The 26,229-nt window shown below is 37.2% G+C and overlaps 1 protein-coding gene across 4 annotated transcripts in view; it reads left to right on the top strand.

The window, feature by feature from the left end:
- The first annotated feature begins 394 nt into the window (after positions 1-394).
- LOC109104815 (intermediate conductance calcium-activated potassium channel protein 4-like) overlaps positions 395-26,229 on the top strand; it is a 27,537-nt gene continuing 1,702 nt past the window's right edge. The window contains exons 1-8 of one of the 4 annotated variants that reach the window (XM_019118110.2): positions 397-922; positions 4,688-4,783; positions 9,926-10,380; positions 10,778-10,913; positions 16,003-16,113; positions 22,109-22,230; positions 24,503-24,572; positions 26,011-26,177. In XM_019118110.2, the coding sequence (XP_018973655.1) occupies positions 638-922; positions 4,688-4,783; positions 9,926-10,380; positions 10,778-10,913; positions 16,003-16,113; positions 22,109-22,230; positions 24,503-24,572; positions 26,011-26,177 (1,442 nt within the window). In that variant the 5' untranslated portion in view covers positions 397-637. Of the gene's footprint in view, positions 923-4,687; positions 4,784-9,925; positions 10,381-10,777; positions 10,914-16,002; positions 16,114-16,448; positions 19,863-22,108; positions 22,231-24,502; positions 24,573-26,010; positions 26,178-26,229 lie in introns of those variants that run through there. The other 3 variants (XR_002020299.2, XR_006161965.1, XM_019118112.2) reach the window with 3 other exon arrangements.

Below are 26,229 nucleotides of genomic sequence, written 5' to 3'. Positions count from 1 at the left end.
AGGAATCTCGTTATCAAATTCTTTAAATTAGCTGTCAGTGTTAAACAAGCAGTAGCTGGTTGAAGTCCACCTGCCAGCAAAGTATGCCTGATCCCGTTTTTAAGGCTTAAGAGGAACTTTAAAAATGTCTCAGTCTTTAAAAATACATTCATTTTAATTGGTGTTTTGAAATGTTTAATTTACCTCAAAAAATTGCAACTTGTTAAATAGGCCTATACGATATAAATGTGTGTGTCTGTGTAAAAAAAAAAAAAAAAAAAAGTCACGCGGAAACAGATTTGTGCCCCGAAAATACATAAAACCATTAAAAAGTCTACCATAATTTGAGTTCTGTACCTATACACAATTAACTGTATAGTTAATACGTACGTAAGAGCACAGCATACGTAAGAGCGCTACTTCATATTGAACAGTTTCAGAGCTCCTACCCACAGACCCAAGACAAATGTTGAGGCGCGTAACAGTGGAAGTGGAAGTTTCACAGGTAGGAGCGCGCATTTCGGTCTTTGCTCTGTGCTTTGAAATTCTACTTGATTTCAACGCGCTATGCCTTCCGAAATTTTGGTTGGAGAGGGGGAAGGACAGGATGGAGAACAAGGCGACTGATGTCTGTATGGACTGAAGACAAGAGCGCGCTATGGAGATGACCGCTCGCCTCGCGCACTTGGACACCAAAGTGGATGGCAGAAACTGTGATGGACTTGTCAACCACAACGGGGAAACGACTGAGATAAGAGTACCGCTGTCTCACACGGGAAAGAGACTCGGTCCGATCGAGGGGGGGAATCTTTACAGACTGCGTGACAGAAAGTTCCTTTTGGAGGACAAGAAGCGCCTCTGCGCGTGGGCACTGGGAGCCGCGCTGTTAGGCATTCTGCTGATGGTATTACATGCTGAGCTGTGCCCAGTAGTGTATCAACCAGTAAGTAGATCTACAGCTATTGTGAAATACAGAAAACACCAGAGCGCTTGAGACAAGTGAGTAGTGAATTTGAGGGATGGAGCATCAGTTATGGGCTCTAGAGGGTAAAATGATTTTCAATAAAGAGCAATATCACCCAGATTTAGGAGAAGAGACACACATAATCATTTACCCAAATAAAAAAATTAAACGTTACAAAACTGCAAGGCTGAAATAATTGTAATAATTTCGTTGTGGGGAACTAAAGAAAAGAAACGGTTTTTTTTTTTGTTTTTTTTGTTTTTTTTTAAGTGGATACACATTGTTACCTTAATGCACTATTGCTACTTGATCTAACTCTTTAATGTTTCACTTGGATAAAACTTGTTAATTTATGGGGCTAGAGCACCCACGGAAATACATGAGATACTCTTTGTTAACTTCAACCAATCAAAACATCTCTGAGGTCTCACATCAGGTCCCTGCGGGTCATAATACACACAAATGCCTTTATACATGAAGGGAGTTTCTTTCATTCCATTCTACAAATCAGCCAGTAATCTCGAAAAATACTAGAGTCGAATCAGACTTGGTTTTTGAGAACACATTACCCAGAGGGTATCAGGTTGACCAAAAGAGGAAACATCTTTTAATCTTGCAAATAATGACTGTATAGCAGGTTTACTTGGTCACATATGTCTTCACATGAAAAAGATTAATTTGTAATGCTTTGGTGAAAAAAAGAAAATACAAATAAAGCACAACACAACATGGAATGCTGAGGTGATTCACAGAAACCAAACTAACACAGGAAACCAGATAGTCAGTGCACTGTGATCACTTATTAACTGTTATGTATCCCAGAGTCATTATTTTGATTTTTCTGATCATTTATGCGCTTAGCCAAAGCAAATCACATAAATAATAATAATAATAATAATAATAATAATAATAATAATAATAATAAGAGATAGTATATCCCTGGAGCCAGGTTCACAAAACATTCTTAGGAATAAAATTCTTCTTACTTGCTATTTTCCTTACAAAAGCCTGTCATTATTTAAAATATTATAAATAAATAAAAAGGAACATTAGGGACATTCTTATGAACGTCTTGGAATTTATCTAAGGAAAATTCCTAAACTTCCTTCTTTAGAATTAATTTATTTAATTAGTTAGTTATTTTTTTATTTAATATATATATATATATATATATATATATATATATATATATATATATATATATATATATATATATATATATATATATATATTTTTTTTGTATTTAATATTTTCTGTTTTCATTTTAGTTGAATTATGTTTTTTTGTTATTAATTAGTTTTTTCTTAATTTATATATATATATATATATATATATACATAACTTAAATAAAAAAAAAAAAAAAAAAAAAAAATATAAATATATATATATATATATATATATATATATATATATATATTAGTATTGCACTTAGGAACATTTTTACAAACTTCTTGGAATTTATTTTTAGAAATTTCTTAACTTCAGTCTTTATTTTATTTTTTATTTTTTTTAATTTATCCGACCCCTGCTCTGATTTCCATTTCATAAATGTATGAAAATACTAATTTGAAGACCTCATTAAGTGTTTTATATTATTGTAGAAAAAAAATCGGAATGCATCGGCTGTTTTTCATCTACAGTTATACCTGCATCTTCTACATTTAGACCTTTATAAAATGTATTACTCTTCACTTCTGTCACTTAATCTCTATTTTGCAGTCTCACACTGAACTAGTCAACATGGGTGACTGAAGAGTTTTAACGCCCTGACTGACATCTAATCAGTGTTCTCATCTCTGTTATCTTGATTCGCTCTAGCAAGTTTCCTCCAATTATTTTTGGTCATATTGCTTAAAACCCCCTTTTTTATTATACTGCTTCAGACAATTTAGAGAAAGAATTAATTTACACCTCCAAAGCATAGCCTACTTCTGCAACCGTGACGGTGTATTTAAACTTACCATTCTCATGGAAACCAAATTATACAGGAAAAGCAGCTATTTATGCAAGTTTTTCCACATTTTATCCTCCCTCCCTCCCTGCTCAGACTGCCTATTGCATCTTTCCACACCATTTAGTGCATAATTATCGCCTGTTTGAATAATGGATTTGAGTGTTGACCTCAAACTGGACATAAGCACTATGCTGATTTTCACGTGCTGTCCTATCCACATTCCGTGGTGATTAAAGTGGGCAAAACAAACTTCAGCCCTTCACCCTGTAAACTTTACTGTTTCCTGAATGTCGGTGTGTTGCATTTACCATGAACACAAAGAAATGATTAATTATTTTTCTGAAGCCAATTTGTGAAAAACTTTTACAATACTGCACATGCAGTCCATACAATCAAAACAACCTTATATATTTAATTGGTTTCTGTAGATGCTTATCACAATAATGGGGTTTTAGACTTTGGATTTAAAGGGGTAGTTTAACCAAAAATGAAAATTCTGACACAAAAGAAGATATTTTGAAGAATGTTGACAGCCAAACAGTTGATGGTCCCCACTGACTTCTACAGTAATTAAAAAATGCTATGGAAATCAATGGCTATACCAGCAGCTGTTTGGTTACCAACATTCTTCAAAATATCTGCTTTTGTGTTTGACAAAAGAAAGAAACTCATACAGCAACTAAAGGGTGAGTAAATGATGGCAGAATTTACATTTTTGGGTGAACTTGCGCGATCGCTTGAAGATAAATTGAGCAGAACTGTGTACAGGAAGTTGCCATGTTATTATACAAACCCAAAGGATGCATTGATTGGGTATATAACCTATGCAATGGAAGTTTCCTCTCTAAGTTTGCACCTGGTCTTATTAAGCCACTTTGGTTATGCCAGATTTCTCTATATGAAATGTGGCCTCTCATATTGTTAAATTCACTGTTGACGTCAAAATACACAGCCAAGCATGATTCGGCTTTAATGCATAAAATGATCGGTTGGTAACAGAAGGGTTTCACAGAATTCCGACTGATGCAGGTTAAAATTATTGTGTTTGGAGAAAATCTGCTCAGAAAACTGATAAGAAACCTGATCTGTTGAACTATGATTTTATATGAGAATCGATACAATGATGTAATTGTTTGTACATTTTCTTCTGTCAGTGTAATGGCATTTGCTCTCGCAGTTGCATTACAGTGCATGAATTTGGTTTAGATTATTTTCATTGCATTGGTATGGAGAAGGAACACATGCTAACAGAACGATCTTCCAGGCACAATCATTTATTTAAGCTTACCATTCTCTTGGAAAACAGGTTATGCAGGAAAATTGGCTATTTATGCAAGTTTTTCCACATTTTGTCTCCCTCCCCTTTGTGTTGCTCCCACTGCCTACGGTCATATTGCATCTTTCCACATCATTTAGTGCATAATTAGCGCCTGTTTGAATAATGGATTTGAGTTTTGACCTCTAATGGCATATAAGCTTGATGCTGATTTTCATGCACGATCCTCCCCATATAAGTGAGCGGAGCAATCTAAAATAGGATTCTAAAAATGTTACATTGCTCATTGCTTTCCACATTTTTCAACAGGAAGCACCTGCCTCAATTTATTTAAACCAAATGTAATAATTAAACAGTGGAAATTACAGTGAAATACTGTCACTTTTCACTATTAAATGTTTATCAATTGTGTTTAAGTACTATTTTTCAGTTCTCACATTGAAAAGTAGTATGACATTTTAACCTTTATTGTATAATTCACTATCATTCTCTTTGTTTTCTCTGTTCTCTCCAGGAATCCATTTATGCCCTCTCCATAAATGGTCTCATCAGTTTCTCCACGGGTTGTTTGCTCATTCTCATCATCGCCTTCCATTATAAAGACATCAGAGTGAGTGTTTTTGTCTAATCTGATTCCGTTGAATTCCCTCCTTTTAAACTCTGTCAGAATGTCAGAAGATATTGCTCTTAAAGGGATAGTTCACCCAAAAATGACAATTCTGTCATCATTTACTCATCAGCCTCGTGTATGACTTCCACACTTGTATGACTTTATTTCTTTTGTGAAACACAAACAAAGATATATTTTTGCCCATATAATGAAAGTTAACTTTCATTGTATCGACATAAACAGTTAAAATATTCTTTCAAATATTTAGTTAGTAGAACAATCACAGAATTTTCTTTTTTGAACTATCCCTTTAAGAAATTCTTGAAGATGTTTTTCATCCTAATTTTAGTACTTTTTTTGTTGTCATTCTAATTTGAAAGACTTCAATTTGGTGTCATCTGTGTTGACAGCAACAAAATAAAACAAATGAGTACACATTGACACAGTTGTGATATGCTTGTTTTATGATGTGTAATGTCATGTCCCTATGAGAGGGGTTAAAGTACAGGATCAGTTAGTAAAACCCAATAATTAGAAGATTCCTACTTTTAACCATTACATCTCAACATCTATAAAAATTTATGCTGAAAAATACTCATTTGATTGTGTGACCACAGTTCCAAACTGTAATGAATGTTGCTTTGGGTTAAGCAAGAAGGAATGATTAGTAAAAAGAAAATTGATTGAGGCCAGTGAAAGAAATCGGACTAAATTTTGGCAGCATCAAATTCAGAAAATGTTTCACAGCAGGGGATCTATCTACAAGTGTAGTATAGAGATAAGAAGGTGAAGTGTGAGGAGCAGATGGGGCTTATCTGAACTCCACACACAGAGTCAGCATTATGGAGGCCAAAGGGACCTCATGGTCTTTAAAGTTAAAAAAGTCAGTTACACTTCACTTTCTGTCCCCTAGTGTGACTCATTTGGGGCAATGAAGTTAAACAAAAGCGAAGATGAAAATGAACAGATAAATTAGGAAATTTAAAGAGAAAGCGCATATATATATATATATACGCTTTCTCTTTCAAGTTCCTAATTCATATACAGGTCCTTCTCAAAAAATTAGCATATTGTGAAAAAGTTCATTATTTTCCGTAATGTAATGATAAAAATTAAACTTTCATTTATTTTAGATTCATTGCACACACCAACTGAAATATTTCAGGTCTTTTATTGTTTTAATACTGATGATTTTGGCATACAGCTCATGAAAACCCAAAATTCCTATCTCAAAAAAATTAGCATATTTCATCCGACCAATAAAAGAAAAGTGTTTTTTAGTACAAAAAAAAGTCAACCTTCAAATAATTATGTTCAGTTTATGCACTCAATACTTGGTCGGGAATCCTTTTGCAGAAATGACTGCTTCAATGCGGCGTGGCATGGAGGCAATCAGCCTGTGGCACTGCTGAGGTGTTATGGAGGCCCAGGATGCTTCGATAGCGGCCTTAAGCTCATCCAGAGTGTTGGGTCTTGCGTCTCTCAACTTTCTCTTCACAATATCCCACAGATTCTCTATGGGGTTCAGGTCAGGAGAGTTGGCAGGCCAATTGAGCACAGTAATACCATGGTCAGTAAACCATTTACCAGTGGTTTTGGCACTGTGAGCAGGTGCCAGGTCGTGCAGAAAAAACGAATCTTCATCTCCATAAAGCTTTTCAGCAGATGGAAGCATGAAGTGCTCCAAAATCTCCTGATAGCTAGCTGCATTGACCCTGCCCTTGATAAAACACAGTGGACCAACACCAGCAGCTGACATGGCACCCCAGACCATCACTGACTGTGGGTACTTGACACTGGACTTCAGGCATTTTGGCATTTCCTTCTCCCCCAGTCTTCCTCCAGACTCTGGCACCTTGATTTCCGAATGACATGCAAAATTTGCTTTCATCCGAAAAAAGTACTTTGGACCACTGAGCAACAGTCCAGTGCTGCTTCTCTGTAGCCCAGGTCAGGCGCTTCTGCCGCTGTTTCTGGTTCAAAAGCACACGCCTGTGCATGGTGGCTCTGGATGTTTCTACTCCAGACTCAGGCCACTGCTTCTGCAGGTCCCCCAAGGTCTGGAATCGGTCCTTCTCCACAATCTTCCTCAGGGTCCGGTCACCTCTTCTCGTTGTGCAGCGTTTTTTGCCACACTTTTTCCTTCCCACAGACTTCCCACTGAGGTGCCTTGATACAGCACTCTGGGACCAGCCTATTCGTTCAGAAATGTCTTTCTGTGTCTTACCCTCTCGCTTGAGGGTGTCAATGATGGCCTTCTGGGTTAACCTCTTACCCATGATTGCGGTTTTGAGTAATGAACCAGGCTGGGAGTTGTTTAAAAGCCTCAGGAATCTTTTGCAGGTGTTTAGAGTTAATTAGTTGATTCAGATGATTAGGTTAATAGCTCGTTTAGAGAACCTTTTCATGATATGCTAATTTTTTGAGATAGGAATTTTGGGTTTTCATGAGCTGTATGCCAAAATCATCAGTATTAAAACAATAAAAGACCTGAAATATTTCAGTTGGTGTGCAATGAATCTAAAATATATGAAAGTTTAATTTTTATCATTACATTATGGAAAATAATGAACTTTTTCACAATATGCTAATTTTTTGAGAAGGACCTGTATATAGTTCTCTTTCAAGTTCCTAATTCATATATATATAGTCTTAAGTACCTCAGTACATGTCTCCATCGACCCACACTGCCAAGACATCACCTGATTTAAAAAACACTGTCTCACATCTCTCTCAGTTCAGCCCAGCCCCCACCCCATTCCCTGTGTCCGACAAACCCTTATCTGTGTTTGCATGGGACTCATATTGCACCCCTCATCCTCACTGTAAAGGGACAAAATATCTGACTCTCTGCAGCCAGTGGCTCAGTGGTAGAGCATTGCGTTAGCAGTGCAAAAGGTTGTGGGTTTGATTCCCAGGTAGAAAAAATCATCTAAAAAAAAAAAACTATACCATGAACTCAAAAAAAGCCTCATTTAAAAAAACCACCACATGTCTGCATAAATGTAATATTCAGTGTCTTACATTGAAATATTCACTCTGCTCCAGATTAAGGCCAACACTTTTGTAGTCAAGTAGACTTTTGTTGATTAGGGTGACTGTTGAGTATTGGTAGTTTCAGTTGTGATTCCTATCAAAGCAGGAACTTATGCAACCACATGTTGCTATGTTATCAGTAGTGTACAACAGGGCGAAAAGCTTCCTTTCAAGAAAAGTATTTTTTCTTCAGGTCCGTTTATTAAGTATTTATGGAGCAACCTAATATGTTTACATTTTGTTTTTGTTTTATACATTATACGTTTAATAAAAATATAAGTTATAGTTTGTTTTTGTTTTATAAATTTTTTATAAGCATTCCCTGGGAATAGAAGCCATGATCTTAGGGTTGATATACTGCCATGCTTTGCTCTACTGTTTGAGCTACAGAAACACTTCATAAAAGTTAATGTAAAATGAAAAAGTTTAATGTAAAAGTTAATGGTTCTACCAGTGCAAGTGCATTTCTGAAAGAAAAGTCTGAATTTTGTGAGATATAAATTCACAGTTAAAAGGAAAATGTCAGAAAATTCACAATAACCTTTTTATTTTTTTATAATTTTTTTCTTTTATTAATATTGTAATCAAGATTAAGTATATTATATACTGACACCTCTAATATTTTTCATTTTTTTTATGAGTTTGGCAAAGCAAAAGCAAAACCTTTCCAAATACCCTCTGGAACCCCTTGGGATGCACATATAATAAAATAACACTACTACAAATATATTTCTATTTTCATTAGATTATAGTGTGGTGTGGTTAATTATGTTACACTTAATGGGCCCTATCATACACCCAGCACAATGCGGCGCAAGTGTTTTTGCTAGTTTCAGCCCGACGCAGTTCTCATTTTCCTGTCCTGTCCTGTGCCGTGTTGTTTAAATAGAAAAGCATTTGCAACCATTTGTGCGCCCATGGGCGTGCTGGTCTAAAAAAAAGGTGTGTTCAGGTGTATTGTTGGTGCGTTGCTATTTTGAGGGACCGAAAATAGACGGCGCCGTAGACCAACTGAAACCTGGTCTAAAGTCTGGCACAATATTTTTTCTTTGTTATTTAAAGAGCGCATTAGTAATTAGTAATTATTAATTAGTAATGTGCCTATAGGTGCACAACGTGCATACACTTTGCTCATTACACATACAGGGACGCGCGGCAGCACACAAACATTTTTTAAAATTAAAAATTACATTTACAACACCATGTAAATAGCGAACCCGCCATGGCACGAGCACAACTGGCTTTAAAAGGGGATAGGAGATGAAACTCTGATTGGTTTATTGCACATTACGCCCAAAAAACACCCATTACTCATTAGGACAATAGGGACAACCTGTTTAGACCATGCACCCGGGACTCACTGACCATTTTCCTGTCGTTAAAGTGGTCTCAGACACGCCAAGAGTGCACCTGCGCTGTGCGCTTTAGACCATGCGCTTAGATCGTTAAAATGTGTTATATGTTACATTATTTGGTGCAGTTTAAGCATTATGAATTTTCCTCTCTAAACCATGCCCTTTTGCCACAGTCTCTATTGATTTAAACTGCCTAAATGTTTGATTAAATTACCTAGAATTCCATGTCTTGTCATCACACTCAATGACCTCATGGATGAGGAGAATTCTGCAGTGAAGAGTGAAAAACTTTTGCAGATTATACAACAGCTGGAACTGGTACAATAAGTGTAGCAGGAAAATGTAAGCAACAATACATTTACAACCGAATTCTGGTCCATGTACTTTTCAAACTGTCTGTAGTAATCCAAGACGACTGCTGATATATGGTGTTACTCATTTTCAGCTCTAAGTCATGTTTAATATTTTTTTTGTCATGTAATTAATGAACCATTCATTTGTGATTTATGGTTTTAAGTAGTTTCACTGACACACTTGTCCTTCACAAGCAAAACAGTTTACAGCTGGGCGTCCTATCAGGGAGGGCAGGCCTGTGTTTGTTTTGGCTCCGTTCTTACAGCGAATCAAGAACGTCTTGCTCACTCTCTCGTCTCTGCCATACTTTTGTTAATCATTGCTTCCTTATGAGATCAATCAAGTGATTCTCTTGTTGATACACATCCTGCCTCTGTTTTTCTTTCCTTTCTTCAAGCTTTTCATCATTGACCACAACCAGGTGGACTGGCGCATTGCCATGACCAGTAACCGGGTGCTTGGCATCTCCCTGGAGCTCATTGTCTGTGCTATCCATCCGGTGGCTATCTACCTGAGGCCAGATATGGGGGACAGACTGGGGGCGAAGCCAGGGCAAAATTCCTCTACCCCCCTCTGCTTGTCCTCCAGTCACAAAGAAGTCATGTTGGATGTGGAGCTACTGCTGTCGGCCCTCATGTTTCTGAGACTGTATCTCGTGCACAGAGCCGTCCTGTTACACAGCAAGGTGCTCCTCAGTGCCTCATACAGGAGCATCGGCTCCCTCAACAACATCAACTTCAGCTTCCGCTTTGTGCTCAAGGTGCTAATGAACAAGTACCCGGCCCGCACGCTGCTGGTCTTCATTATGTTCTTCTGGCTCTCAGCAGCTTGGATGCTGCGACTGTGTGAAAGGTACAGAATGTGCAATTATTTGTAGAGAAACACTTACACAAACAGTACTTATGATGCTTTTCCCATTCACTTTCCTTTTGCTTGACTCGTTAGAAAAAGCTCATCAAGTGTTATCATGCTTCTTCTGATGTTGATGGTCAATTTGAGTTGTGGTCATACATTTCTTATGAATAGATTTATTTCAGGAACAAACAAATTGCTCTTCAGCACCAGCTCATTACTGACTGTCAAATTTGGAGCAATACATTGTGGTTCACTTGTCATGGCATGGATGAGTCAATGTCTTTTTGCAACAATTATTTAGAAAATTTAAATCAGTTTAAGTTTGATTTTGTTGGTTTTGTAGAATACATAGCCAGCGTATATTTACACAGCCACTCTCTGTCTCCACCTATAGGCAGCAACAGGTAGAGACAGGTGGCATGGACAAAGCACTGTGGCTGATAGCCATCACCTTCCTCACAGTGGGATATGGAGATGTGGCCCCTCACACCAGCTGTGGCAAGTTGGTGTGTCTCTTCACAGGTGTCATGGTAAATAAAACTCTTAACTAACTATTGATTATTAGTCATACTGCTCTAGATCTACTGGTACTCTTTTACACAAGAGCAGTTTGAGACAAATGCAATAAATGATGTAATTATTGACAAAACAATGAAATGACTTTTGTTGTACCCTGTACTTTTTCTTAAAGTGTAGTCTTTGTTAAAGACGGAAAAAAATGTTTATGAAAGAAGACAAAGACTCCTACTGTTTCACTGAGCTCCATTTCTTTGGTTTAGTAAAGAAATATAATTTGTTTGCCATTATCATAGGATGCATTATTAGGTAACTCTAGACTTTGACTAAAATAGATGCAAATGCGACAATAATTTAGCCTGAAAACTCTGTGTGTGTCTATGCTATATGTGCTTTAGTCAGCTATATCGGTTTACAATATATGTATGCAATATATCATCACAACAACAAACATAGCATGAGCCATGATGATATGTAAATTTACTCTTATGTTCGTTTTAATGAGTGAGATTCAAACTCGCTCGTGAGCTTGTGCTCTAAATCAGAATCACTTACTAGTCAGTGAATCATTCAGAGTCCACGACAGACTTGTTCACAACTACAATTCAAAATCAAGTCATTCGGACAAAACATTAGCACTACTTTTCTATCCAATAAGAACATGTAGTCAATCATAGCACAGTGACTGTCAAAATACTAACAGTTGATGGCTTTACAAAATCTGCGGTACTTTCTTGTACATGTTTGACATACATGTTTCAGTTCTACCTGCATATAGACAATATAAAAATCCATTGTTTTTTTGTAATTTAGTTACCTTCAACTGAAACCCATTTTACATTTTTAAGTGTTGAAAGTGTTCATTTTCAGGAACATACTGTCTAAAACTGAATGAGTTATTACTTTATAGAATGTACAATAGAAAAAATGGGGTCCTCTATGCCGAAATTCAGTTGGATCCTTGAATGAAATTGCTCTCCAGTGTGGGGGTTGGATGTGGATGGTGCCCCATGGTAGCTGATGCCAGTGATCAACAAAATTTACAACATACATGGCCTTTGGTAAAGAGCATCAACACCTGACTATTCCTCCAACTGAGACTGGAATCAGCTATTTCTAAATATTTTAGTAATCTTTTACTTAAAAATGCTTATCAGTTGTTACAGTATTTTATATAGAGATATTTTTTTCAATACTTTTGAGTTGCTGTTGTGGCAGAAGTAGAGGCTTTACACTATATTTAAAGTTTGGAACAATAGGTCTTCATTTCTGACATGCTGTGTTTAAGCATTTGTAAAAAAGATAAGAAAGATCTATGACTTTGGTGTGGGGTAAGCTTATGTGAAAAGAAAATTGAAGCATTTTAGAAACGTGTCAATTTACTGAATATTGTGTGAAAACAACATCAATTGTGTTAAAGGTATGGTATGGCACAACAGACTGATGTTGTGCTAATTGTGTATAGTGTTTTGTACATGTGACTACAGATTGGACAAACGGATGTTAGCAATTGAAAAAAACTGTAGCTGTAACTATGCCGTATACTTTAGATGTACATTTTACTGACCCATTGATCACAGGATAACATATAATTAAAGATGCATATTCACAACATAGTTAAATTAATATTGGTATGTGGTTTGTAAGTCATTAATCTCCTAAATGGCACCTGGCTCCACTGGTTCCATTCATCACATTTAAAGCGTTGTGACTGAGTTATAAGAGCCACGTCCATCTGGACACATTTTTTGTACAGTCACAGCTGTTCTTCCACCCTTCCTGACAGTGGCACTGGAGTCCAACTGGGATTTCAGTGATGCTGTGCTAGCAGGCCCTCTGATGAAGGATGAAGATTATGATTTAAATAGAATCATAGTCTCAGTCTGTGACATCTTTCACCTATTCAGTCACATGATTAATAAACTGAATGAATGAATAAGTTGCATTTTAACAAATAACCAGCAAATTCATTTTTGTTTGTTATAGATTACATGCTGAAATCATATCTTTAAGGCATTATGAACATATTTAAAAATGCTTTAAATATGGACTCTCAGGCTTTGTGTGTGTGTCTGGGTGTATCTGAGCATAGAGTTCAGTAAGTGAAGAAGGGAGGGAATGATTTAGCAAAATGATACACAGATTGTTTTGTCTGTAAACCAAGTACTTTGGTTACACCCGTACAAGATCCTTTCAGACAGAATGATTGAAAATATAGTTGATATGCATTAATTTCATGGAAGAAGCTTATTAAATATTACTATTGTTTTTAAATATTAACATAAAAATTAACACATATTATGTTAGGGTCAAATGGTAGTTTTTATTATAAATTATATATATATATATATATATATATATAAATACAAAAACAGAAAAAAGTCAGAAAATGAAAGGATGATTAGTAACACTTTACGATAAGGTCATTGCATTTACTAACAGTAACTAACAACAACGAGCAATACACAGATTTACAAAGCCTTTAATTTACAATTCAGAATAATAAATGCTTTCATAGTATTTTTCATTGTTAGCTCATGATAACTAATGTACTTATTGAACAAATGTTTACAGTGACAGTAAGAGCTTGTGCCAGTGCCTGTTTGTGAACATGTGCTGTGTTGTGCCGTATGTTCATGAGGATTTCCAGCCCCTCTCTGACTCAGGCAGCTGCATCTGCACCGGACTGTCCGCCCTTCTCTTCTCTCCATCCCTCATTTCCGATCAGGGCAGATAAGCCCGCAGGATAGGAGCATGGGGCTCACACGACAGGAGCATGAAGCTAAAGCCAAACCCAGACACCTCCCTGACACAGTGGAAAATAATCCTTCACTCCTCTTTCTCTCCCTCACTCAGTGTTTTTATAAGCTTTCCCCTTTTTTTAAGGGAAAACTTTCCACCATTGCCATTTTTAGGTGGTTTATAGCATTTGGCGCCACTAGATCAGGAGGGTGTGCCAATCTGTGGCCAAGACTTGGAAAACCAGAAAAAAAGTTTCCTAATCCAGTTGGAACAGTATACGGGATGTTCATTAGTGTGGGATAGCCCTCTCACCTGTAGTTCATTCGACGGGAGTGTTCAACATGCCTGGTTGTCTCATGTAAATGCCTCCCATTACTTTCTCTACATAAAGATGAGACTTTAATTACTTTCCAGTATCACGATCAGCTTCCATTATCACCTGTTACCCATCAAGTGGAAGTATGATGCACTTCTGTGTGTTTGACTTGCACTTCCACCACCTGCACTGAAAAAAATTATGTTCTTAATCGCTATTTTTCCCTTCTTGTCCAAAAAGATACTTTGAGAAATTGAGTATAAATAAATAAATACAATTACACTGATTATAAAGATGGTTATTATAGTTAAAACCATAAAACAGATTTTGTTAAATAAAATAATTTAACATTAACTTAGTGTATTTCAGCCTACATTCCAAGGCAATGCCTATAATAAAAAAAAAAAAAACTAAAACAAAAAAAAAACCAAAACAAAATCACATGATCCAATTCATAAAAACTAAATTTTACTAAGAAACTTTAAATATAATTAAAATGAAAACAGAAAATATAAAAATAAATACTAACTTTCAAAATAATAAAAACTAAAATAGTATCTCAGTGATACTAAAATAACCCTGGTTATCAATGGCAAATCATTTGCTTTAAGCTTAAACAAAATTAAATCTCATGAAAAACAGGCACTTTTCATAATACACGTTGTTTCAAAGCAGCTACAGAAAATTATGATGATAATGTTTATAATATCTTAATATTTTAATGTCTTTTATTATTGAATTATCAGATGCTGAGTGACAATATAGTTTACATTTTGTGACAATAGCATCAGTCAAGAAGTTGAGATATGTTCGTGTATATAACTTTTTACATGATTATGTCATATGCAATGAATTTGTGCATAATTATATACAACTTTATATAAGATTATACTCTTTTTCTTCCCAAGTAATTTGGTTTAAGTGTTTGAATATTTATAGTGGAGAAGGAAAAGAAATACTAATCACAATATTTTTTGTAGTGTATCTTTTTGCATCTTGCATGAATTCATGAAAAAATTTGCTTGTTGGGTGGGACAGTTCAAAAGATGAATGTGTATCTCCATATTTCAAGTTATAACACAGGAATTCAAACTGTCTGCCAGCACAATATATGTAACCCTGTCTGTGAAATCCAGGCTAAAGTCTCAAAATCTAATTATGATTTTGATTTTAACCATTAATTTCACTATGATTTCAATCTTTGACATGGCCTTACTCAGTTAATATTAAAGATATAAAGGTTATATTTTCACAGAATGTTCTACATCTTAATGGAGGATGATTTTAAGTAGAAAACAGTAAATAAATGAAAAAAAGAATTTAGCAGGGTTTTCACAGGCAGGGTCACATATAAGAGCATTTTGGGAGCAACTCTTGAGAAAAATTATGGTAGTATTAAAGATGTTGCCCTTTGAATTTATTAATTCTGGCTTACTAAGATGATTAACTAAGGGGAGTTCTGTAATTCCACTTCAACATTTTCCTTGACTGCTGTGAATAATCAACTATAGAAGAACTGTAAGCCTTTGTGTCTTCAGAACTTTTAGTCAATAAAATGAAGAAACCTTAAAGCGAACTACTGCTTGCTAAGTATTCTTCTTTTCATAACAACTAACTGCCTCTCGTTTTGTATCCCTTTCTTTATCTCTCAATCATCTTTTTCTCTAATGCAACAAATTAAGGAGTTCAGGTAAATGAACTGTTTAGTGTAAAATTACATGGAAACATTATTCATAGAGACATGAACTTTATTTTACACTTGAAAACTTTATTTTATTATTCTTTTCTTTTCTTTTATAAATGGCATGCATTCCTATATTTTTTGTTTTGGAAAAGCTTTCCAAATTTTGAAACTGATTTGAATAAAATAAATGCCATTATATTTCATTCCCCCCAAAATGATTTGTACACTTGTTACAAAGAATTTTTGTAGAATTCTGTGTACTGTCTGAATATCATTAACTCTGAATACTTTATGCCTGAGTACATGTTTGGGATAATGAGACAGATGGTAACCAAGCTCATGTCTATGTGTTTGTTGTCAGGGTGTGGCATGTACTGCTATGTTGGTAGCAGTCATGACTAAGAAACTGGCGCTTAACAAAGGGGAGAAACATGTGCATTTCTTCATGATGGACATTCAGATCTCCAAGCGGGTGAGCAAGAGAGACCACCACATAAAACACCCCATAAATGCCACTCTCTTTCAGTTCTTCATTGTCTTTTTGTCAACACCTATGTGTACATTGTTATTTCCTTATGACCAATTTGGTAGTGATAAAAAATATATGTAAATGATAACCAAGCTTAGCTTAGCCATTTGGGAATACTTAACTTAATCTTTAAAAATATCCCTCCATTTCGGATGAGAAACTTAAAAAGCAGTGGCCCGGAGGATGTAGAGGCAGGAATGGAAGCAGCAGCATTTTCCACATTGCACGCGTGTTATGATTTCCGAGGCTTTTTATAATATTATTTTTTCCTTAAATAGGGGATTCCTTATAGCAGCACAGTGTGGGAAAATGCTAAGGATGGCCAGGCAGAGATGGCCGGTGAGCTCTTGATAGCCAACAAAAGGCGTCAATGGGATGAAACAATCAGGACAGGTCCCTTTCAGGAAAACTTTTGTCAGTCCGTGAGAAGTTTAACTCAGACAGGAAATAAAATGCACTGATGTGTGTCCTGTGAGTGAGTGTTAGCATATGCACTGGAAAAGAGTGAAGGAGAGAAGGTGCTGAGTGGCGGATCTTGATACTGAGGTGGGCAGGTGGGCTGCTTACATTCCTCTAACAGGATCCATCAGAGGGAAGGAGGAGAAACCTCAAAATAAATGCATAGAGGAAGATGGTAGATGCTCGATGGTAGTTTCGACAAATGGGAATTAAATCAGACTGCTTTGAGTGAGCAAGCATTGAAAGGTGTTTTTGAAAATGTAGTTACATCTGATTATTTCCCACCACCGAAAATATTAAACTTTTAAAAGTAATATTCCAGGTTTTAAGCTTACTTGACAGCATTTGTGACATAAAATTACAACAAAAAATAACTTTACCTTGTCTATTGTTATGGAATACCAGACTTGGAGACAAGATGGAACGTTAACCCTACAGGTGTGTTTATTAACAGTTTTGTAGCGATGGATAATGCAGGTGAGTTCAAGTAAATAGACAGTCTTGGGTGAATTAATGAAGATAATGATGAGTGTATCCCTTGTTTTACCAGAGATGGAGAGCACACACATAATTGATGAGATGATGGAGATTGCCAGGAGCTGGGGACAGGTGAGTATAGAATGAGTGAGGAGATCGAGGGAGACACTAGAGAACATGAGGGAGACAAAAAAAACCTTGGAATGAGGTAAGTAGAAGATCGCGGGTAAGAAGAACATACATTTTGAGTCCTTAATCCACAATAGAGACCAAACCATGTGGCAGTAAGGAGTGTGTGCTTTTATAGTGCTGGCTGAGTGATGAGATGATCCGTGACAGACTGATTAGAATTCTGGTGATTGAGTGTGCTGTGTTGTGGATGAGCCTGGTGTGGCCATGACAGAACCCCCCTCTTCTCAACGTCATGGTGGATGGCCTCGACTATGTAATGCATGGAACTTGGCTAGAAGATTGGGGTCTAAGATGTCATGCCTGGGGACCCTAGCTTTCCCAATCAACAAGGTATTCCAGCCAACCACCACAGCGCCGGGAGTTCAAGATCTCCTTGACTGCACAAACCCGTTCCATCCTCTAGTACAGGGGTGGCGAACATCGGTCCTGCAGAGCTGCAGTCCTGCCGACTTTTGCTTCAACCATGATGAAACACACCTGGACAAGCTGATATTCTGTTTCTTTTGGCCATTGCTCTGAGGGTGATAAATAGAAGAGAGACTGACTATGTCCTCTGGAATGCTGAAGTTTTGGAAGACATGATTGAACAGTAATTCTGTTGTTTCCATCGCTGTTGGTAGGCCCTTGAGGGGAATCAGTCAACAGGCTTTAGAGAATCTGTCTACCGCAACCAGAATGCAGGTGAACCCATCTGAGGCAAATCCATCACAAAATCCACTCCTAGATTTGACCTGAGAAATTTGAAGTGGATTGAGGAGAGGTGATGGCACTATAGTTATTGATGAAATGGCAATAAAAGTTGGAGAAACCAAGAAATCCCTGGAGCTCTTTAATAGTAGTTGGTGTTGGCGGGGACTTGATAGCATCCAGCTTCCTCTTGTCCATTTTGATACTATTGGAACTGATGTCATCTCCGAGGAACTGGATGGAGGAAATATGGAAGGTACATTTCTTAGATTTAAGATACAGTTAGTGCTCGCAGAGCTTCTTGAGGACCTTAGTAATGTGCTGGCGATGTTCAGCCTCATTCCAGGAGTACACTAGGATGTCATCAATATACACCAGGACGAACCGATGGAGGTATTCCCGGAAAACCTTGTTCATGTATTCATGGAATACGGAGGGGGTGTTGACTAGTCCATAGGGCAAGTCAACAAGTACTCATAGTGACATGTAGGGGTCACAAAGGTAGTCTTCTGCTCATCCCCCTCATGTATCTGGATGAGGTTGTAAGCACTCCTAAGGTCCAACTTGGTGAAGATTCAAGTTCCTCAAAGTTGTTCCAGGGCTGCAGAGATGAGAGGAAGAGGGTAATGAAATTTAACTGTTATCTTGTTGAGTGCCTGGTAATCTATGCAAGGCTGCTAGTCCTTGTCCTTCCTGGCAACAAAGAAAAAGCTGGAAGCCGCAGGAGAAGTGGAATGACAGATGAAGCCTTGTTGCAATGCCTCCTCGATATACTCCTCCATGGCCTTCTGTTCGGGCATGGAGAGAGGATATACCTTGCCTCTGGGCACTGGTTCACTGGGCAGGATGTTGATGGCACAGTCCCATAGTCTAAGAGATGGTAGTTGAGAGACTTGTTTTGGGCAGAAAACATAGCTGAAGCAGGCATAACATGTTAAAATCTCCACAGATCGCTTCTCGATAGGGCTCTCGGTGGAGGTGAAGTTCAGAGGAAGAACTGGAGTCAGGGAGACTGGTCGAGGCAGTTGTGGGAAACACCTGGAGAAACAATCCTTGCCCCACTTCAGGACTTCACTGGTGGACCACGAGATGGAAGGTTCATGTGAAACGAGCCAGGGACACCCTAGAATGATCCCAGTGGTAGAGTTATCCAAAACCAACAAGTATGTCCTCAGTATGTAGTTGACCAACCTGAAGCTGGAGTAAACCCAACCAGTATCAAACTTTTCCCCGGCCAAGGGCACCACCAGTGATAGATTGAATCTTCTATTGAATGTGGTTTACTTTTTTCTCAAGCTGGAGTTGGTTGCATAGGTCCTCAGAGATGAAGTTGGCAGCTGACCCAGAGTTGAATTGTAACAGAGTGGTGGGGAGTGGTGAGCTGAACCATAGTGGTGAATGGATGTATATTAACGGGAGAATGGGAAAAAGCATTCACCATGGGTCTAGGAAGATGGATGGGACATGTTTGTAAAATATATCCACTCTGGCCACAATATAAACATAACCCCTGGGTCAGCCAACGTTGATGCTCGGCCAAGAACAGATTTGTGTGGTTGATCTGCATGGATTCTGGAGAACTAGGATCCTCTGGCTGGTGGTAAAGAGGCGGTTTTTGGTACTGATTATCCTCCATACAGCCCTTTACTCTGTTGGTGACTCTGTTGGACAGTTGAATAAAGCGCTCAAGCCAAATGGTGTCATCATAAGTTGAGAGATGCAGCCCCAGAGAGGTCTCCAGTCCTTGACAGAAGGTGGTTAACAGCTTGAAGCTGCTAAGGTTCTGGATCGGAGAGCATAATCTTGAATGGAGTTTTTGCCATGACGAAGATGGTATAATTGCTCACCAATGGAGAAATCTCCAACCGGTCTTCCAAAAACCTCAACAAAAAAAAAAAAAAAAGACATAAAGTGAATCTGTATCTGATCTGTCTTGCTTCCACAGATATTCAGTCCACTGTAGCGCAACCGACCTGAGAGTAGAGACGGAATGAAGGAGATTTTAGCCCTTTCGGTCGGGAACGAACACTGTAGGCAGAACCTCTTGCATTTATCCACCGAGCCAAAGTAGGGCGCTGGACTGACCATGGGACTGGCACTGTAGATGGGTGCCAAAGATGTCACTGGTGAGGAAACAGGTGCTGGTGGTGCAGTGGGAGTGTGAACGGGTGTGCTGAGGACCTTGCGGACCTGCCAGGTTCATGCTGTTATGGTCTGGTCTTCTGTTATGTAATACCAGACTCTGAGACAAGATGGAACTTTAACCCAACAGGTGTGTTTATTAACAATTTTGTAGCAATGGATAATGGCAAGTGAGTTCAAGTAAATAGACAGTCTTTGGTGAATTAATGAAGATAATGATGTTTTCCTTGTTTTAGCTTGAGAGCAAACATAGAATTAATGTGATGATGGAGATTGCCAGGAGCTGGGGACGGGTGAGTATAGCAGGATTCGAGTGAGGAGATAGAGGGAGACACTGGAGAAGACAAGGGAGACGAAAAAGATCTTGGAAGGAGGTAAGTATGAGATCTTGGGTAAGTAGAGCATACACTTTGAGTCCCTAATCCATAAGGGAGGCCAGACAATGAGGCAGTGAGGAGTGTGTGCTATTATTGTGCTGGCTAGGTGATGAGATGATCCGTACAGGTGTGACTGATTAGAATGCTGGTGATTAGAATTCTGGTGGATGAGCCTGGTGTGGCTGTGACATCCATTTAAATGACCTGTATATAATCTGTGGAAAGCTGACACAAATACTTTTGGACAATTGAATTAAAAAAACACACATTTTAAATTAATGTTATTTTAATTATTCATTTAATTTATAAATTTATACAATATTTAATTTATTATAAAATTATAAAATATAATTTAATAAAAATTTAATTATGTATATTATATTATTTTTCAAATATACAATGTACATATACAAAGAAAATATAAATACATATATTATTTAAATTATTATTAGTTTTCATTACAATAGCGAACTTCAAATAGAAGTGAATGTGGCCCAATTTTGAAGAAAAAAATGAAAAATGAAGTCTTTATAAAAGCACTTACAGTTGTAAAGCTGTTGCAATCATTTTTCTGTCATTTTAGGGTTTCTGATGTTGTGTTGTGAAATCAGACGTACAGAAAAAGATAGTAACCAATGCTTTTCACACTAAAATCATGTTAATACATATAGTATTAAATAGTTATAATATAGTGAGTATTTTAAAGTTTACAAATTGGCCTAATTTACTTTTATTGCATTTGCCTCACTGTAGATCCTCTTTTGATTTGAATTTTTTTTTTTTTTATTTATTTTTTTAAAGAAGGACAAGTAGAAATAGTTGTGGTAATCAACATTATGGCACTTATGGTGTTGACTGATCCCAGAATATTCCTTTCATTCATGAAGGTCTGAACCTATGTTTTTAACAAAGCCGTATCCTGTCACAGAGTGTACTGTTGAGTGTGTGTGTGTGTGTGTGTGTGCATGCCACAGGTCCTACTCATCAGGTCCTGCAATGATTTACCTTGATGATACATTAAAGGAAGACATCTGGACACAGTTGGACACTCTATTAATAACCACAAACATACAAAATTGCCAGGGAACTTGTGACATCATTATGAGCAGGTCTTTAACGGGAAGACACCCAGACAATAATAGAATCAAAGAAAGCTGAGAAATGTGTGATTAAAAGAAAAAAAAGCCCTCAACTGTCCGTAACCCACATATTACTTTATGATGCCTATTCTCATCCTCAAATCACCCTCAAAATAACCATTACTTGTCCTTCCGTTCCCGTCGTTCCATTTTTGTTTTCATCAAGGCCACCCCTTAATAAACTGCACCAGTTTCCTTACATCCTGTCCAGATTTTCTAGTAATACCCTGTTATGTAGTAATTTGTCATTTACACAATCACATCACAAATAATCATATTATAGTTACTGAGTGTAATTAAACAGACAACAACTTGTACAGTAGTTTCAGACAGTATTTGATCAGCTATCTTCTGAACAATGCAAACATGCAACTATTTACTTAAGGAATGGCCTGCAGACTGTCAACAGACTATCACTGAAGAGCAATGATGGATGGATTACTTATCAAATTCTCTGTGACACAGATCCGGCACGCAGCAGCCAATGTGCTAAGAGAATGTTGGCTACTGCATCGCACCACCCATACAAAGGACAACAGTGGAGAGCATCGTCATCACCAGAGGTGCCTGCTGGAGGCCATACGTGTGTGAGTGACCCATTACAGTCGTCATTCAACCATTACACTTCATACTAGATTCATTAGAAGAGAAAGGCAGAGGGTCTGTGGACAGTTGACAAAATAATTTTGTCCAGTTGACATTTTTTTTTTAAACAAATATATAATCAAACATATTTTAAAATTAAATATTATTTTAAATTATAATGCAGATAGATAGATTTTTTTCTAGATTTTTTTTAAAGAAATTTAAATTTATTAATATATATAATTTAAAAATAATTTAAATGTGTGTGTGTGTTTGTGTGTATATATATATATATATATATACAGTATTACTTAGTTTTACTTAGTATTACTTAGTTTTACTTTATTAAAAAAATACAAAATTAAGCAAATATATAATTTAACACCTTTCAAAAATATTTGTATTTTTTAAATATTATAAATATTTTGAAATATAATTTCATTAGATATGACAATGAGCAAACTCATGCAACAGTCAACCAGTTAAACATCTGGGCCATCACCTGGAATATTTTACCATTAATGCCCATGGCAAGAGGACACTGCATTTTTTAAGGGAACTGATTGTATTCCACTTGGTCATTTTCTATAAAATCATACATGACATGTCAGTTCTACAGAAATCATGTTATGTGGTGCGAAGCAGCTTGGATAAAATGCAGTCTTGCGGTTGTTTATCTTGTGGTCATTGAGAGAATGGCAGTTCCCCGTCTCTCAACTGATTGTTGACCACTTTATTGTTTACAGTCCTGACATCTTCCTGCAGATAAGGGGCTGAGTTTGGGGAGAGCTGCTCAGCTGGCTGCCCTCTTTGGCTGCAGTTCCTTTATGACCAGTGAATAGGAAGCTGTGTGTCTGAATTTACACTGCAGCATTTAACATCGTTAATGACTACAGGAATCTGGCTTTTAGAATGTTCCATGTGTGCATGTATGAGATCTGTGAGTAACTGTGGATGGCCATAAGGGTGGAGGGATTTTGACTTCCTGTTTTACAGTTAGCAGATCCACCAAAAATACTCTGGAAAGAAAGTGGGTGCTGCAATGACCGCTAAAACAGCATGCCAGCAAGCAGACCACCAAACAGTTAGGAGGTCATTTTAGGTTTTTCAGTCTGTTCTCTTTTTGCTCCCGTGGCACATGGACACTGGTCATTTATGCATGCTATGGCAGTTGCTGATGGTTCCCCTGCAAAAGCTGATTTCCGTTTTGCTTTTTCGGGATACAGCATATTCAGAGACATCAGCCAGTAGGCCTTTTTCAAGTAAACAATTGTACTACTAAAACTGGTAAATGACATAGAGTAAATAAAATCAAATACAATTTATCAAACTTACATATTCAAAAACCTCAAAATATAATCTTAAACAAAAATAAGACATGTTGCCTTGGCATTGTCACAGAGTCAACAACATCCATAGCACTTGACCCCTAAACTCCGCCCACAGTCACCAGAGTGACTGATCACATCCAATCAGCACACACTATATTAACCGCTCACCTCAGTTCACTGATGTCTGGTCTCATTGTTCCTTCCTGATTGCAACCTGACCACTTACCATCGATATTCATCTGCATCCGACCTCTGGATCCACCTCACCAACACCAGTTCATTCAAACCTACAAAGATAATACTGAATTTCAGCATTGCTCTGTTGACCAATCACTCGCCTGCTATCCACGTGTATCTGTCAAAACCTGTAATAAACCTGTTGTTTGGATATCCTTGTTGCATTCTTTTGTTTCATGACAGGCAACTAACTGAAATAAAATAAGTTTAAGTTGGAGTACTAAAATTACTAAAACTGAAATAAAAATAAGTTAAAGCTATTTAAAATGATGAAAGCACATTACAAAATTAACAAACCTGAAACTAAAATTCAAATGAAAAGCTAATTCAAATTTAATAAATACTATACCACTATATCAATTATACTAAAATAATACTGTTTTGACATCCATTGAGAAAACTTACAAAAATAACAAAAAAATTGTTTTATGAACTTATGGCCAGTACATGTAAATGACATTGTTGATTAGATTAGATTTAGATTTAGATTAGATTCAGGAAGAATACTGATAAAAAAATAAAATAAAAATAAATAAACACACACACACACACACACACACACACACCCATGATCATTTTGATCTTTTTTGTATACTGGGGATATCTGAGGACTGACAACTCCAACATATAGAGAAACCAAGCTGACTAGAGTTCTGTTAAAACCATTGTACAAGAATAGAACTCATTTTTTTCCTGTCCTGACTAGATTTCGGCACTTGCGATTGAAGCAGAGGAAGTTAAGGGATTATGCCAGTGAGATGGTGGATCTCTCAAAGGTAAGTCAGACATACATCACACTCGTGTCTAGGTCAGTTTGCCTGGATAAAAGAGCTATTCACCTAACCCAGACATATAAATGTTCTGTGAAACCATAAAAATCCCTGTAAAAACTACCTTAAGTCTGACAGTGTCCTGTGTGATACTTAAAGGGGTCATATGATGCGATTTCACTTTTTCCTTTCTCTTTGGAGTGTTACAAGCTCTTGGTGCATAAAGAAGATCTGTAAAGTTGCAAAGACTAAAGTCTCAAATCCAAAGAGATATTCTTCATGAAAGTTAAGAGTCAACCACTCCTACCTAAAACAGCTCATTCTTACATGCCCCCACATATCTACGTCATGATGTGGGAAGATTTGCATAATGCTGCCCAAATGTTTACGCAAAGAAAGAAGGCGTAACTTTTATTCTCGCTGTTGCCACCAGCACCATGTTGTGGAGACACTGTGTTTCGTTGTGAAAGCAAAGCTACTTTGTTTGGCCTTCCAAAAGAGGGCACAACTAGAAATCAGTGGTTAAGTTGTATTTACAAAACTGTTCCAGAACAGTTCAACCCAACCCAGATGTGTGCAGCGCATTTTGCGGAGGATAAGGACTGTTTCCTCTGAGAGTAGCCTACAATGCCAGTGTCTGTTTCTATAAATTCTAACTTTGCAAGGAAAGTCTTGCAATTCTGACACACAGTCTGTATGTTTACATATGTAACGTTAAAGGATTTGCCACTGATGATTCAAACGCGGGTTTTGAGCAGTGTAGAGTAGCTGTTAAAGCTTGTTGTTTGTCCTTTCGCCGATCACAAATGCAGACATGGTTTTATGTTTATGCAGCGCGATATGCAATGCGTAAAAAGATAGTATAAGTCTTTATAATCAGTAATTATGTCCCCACTGGATGTAACAAATGCCTTGTTTGTAATGGGTTTTATTGGTTTTGTCTCATTGTGCCGGTGTCCTGACATTTTATTCTACCCGTCAGGCACACACAGCATCACAGTGTTTAGGGGCGTAGCATTTCTGTCACACACTTGAGGCATTCGGCCAATCACAATGCACTGGATAGCTGGCCAATCAGAGCACACCTCGCTTTTCAGAACGATGAGCTTTGTAAAAAAAACGACGCGTTTCAGAAAGGCGGAGAAACTATAAAGTAAATTATGTAAAAAATAATGTTTTTTTAACCTTAAACCACATAAAAACATTCCATTACACCAAATACACAAAATAATGTTCTTTTTAGCACGTCATATGACCCCTTTAAGGCTGTGCACATAAAAAGAAAAACAAGACCTTGATCTTTCAGAAACTATATCTCCTAAATATTTTGAGTGAGAAACCTGACCAAATGTTGAGTGTCTTATTATACTGATGTGCTTATAATGGGGGGAAATCATCTTTCACTCATGAAATATAGCTGGAAATGGCCTTTGTCTTCAAACAGATGCAGATGATCATGTGTGATCTGAGTGCAAACTGGAACAGCTCTTACCATGAGCTTGAGCAGCGAATCATCTCCATGGAGCAGAAGCTGGACGAGCTGGGACGCTCCTTCCAAAACACCTCTGAGCTGCTCACACAGGCTCTACATCACCGCAGACTGGACCACAGGTAATGCCATCAACAGTGTTTATGTGCTTGACCTAAACGAGTAGTTTTTTGC

Source organism: Cyprinus carpio, chromosome A16, assembly GCF_018340385.1.
Source record: "Cyprinus carpio isolate SPL01 chromosome A16, ASM1834038v1, whole genome shotgun sequence".
Taxonomy (NCBI): Eukaryota; Metazoa; Chordata; class Actinopteri; order Cypriniformes; family Cyprinidae; genus Cyprinus; species Cyprinus carpio.
Note: the sequence above shows the minus strand (reverse complement) of the source record. Positions and strands in the feature narration are given on the sequence as shown.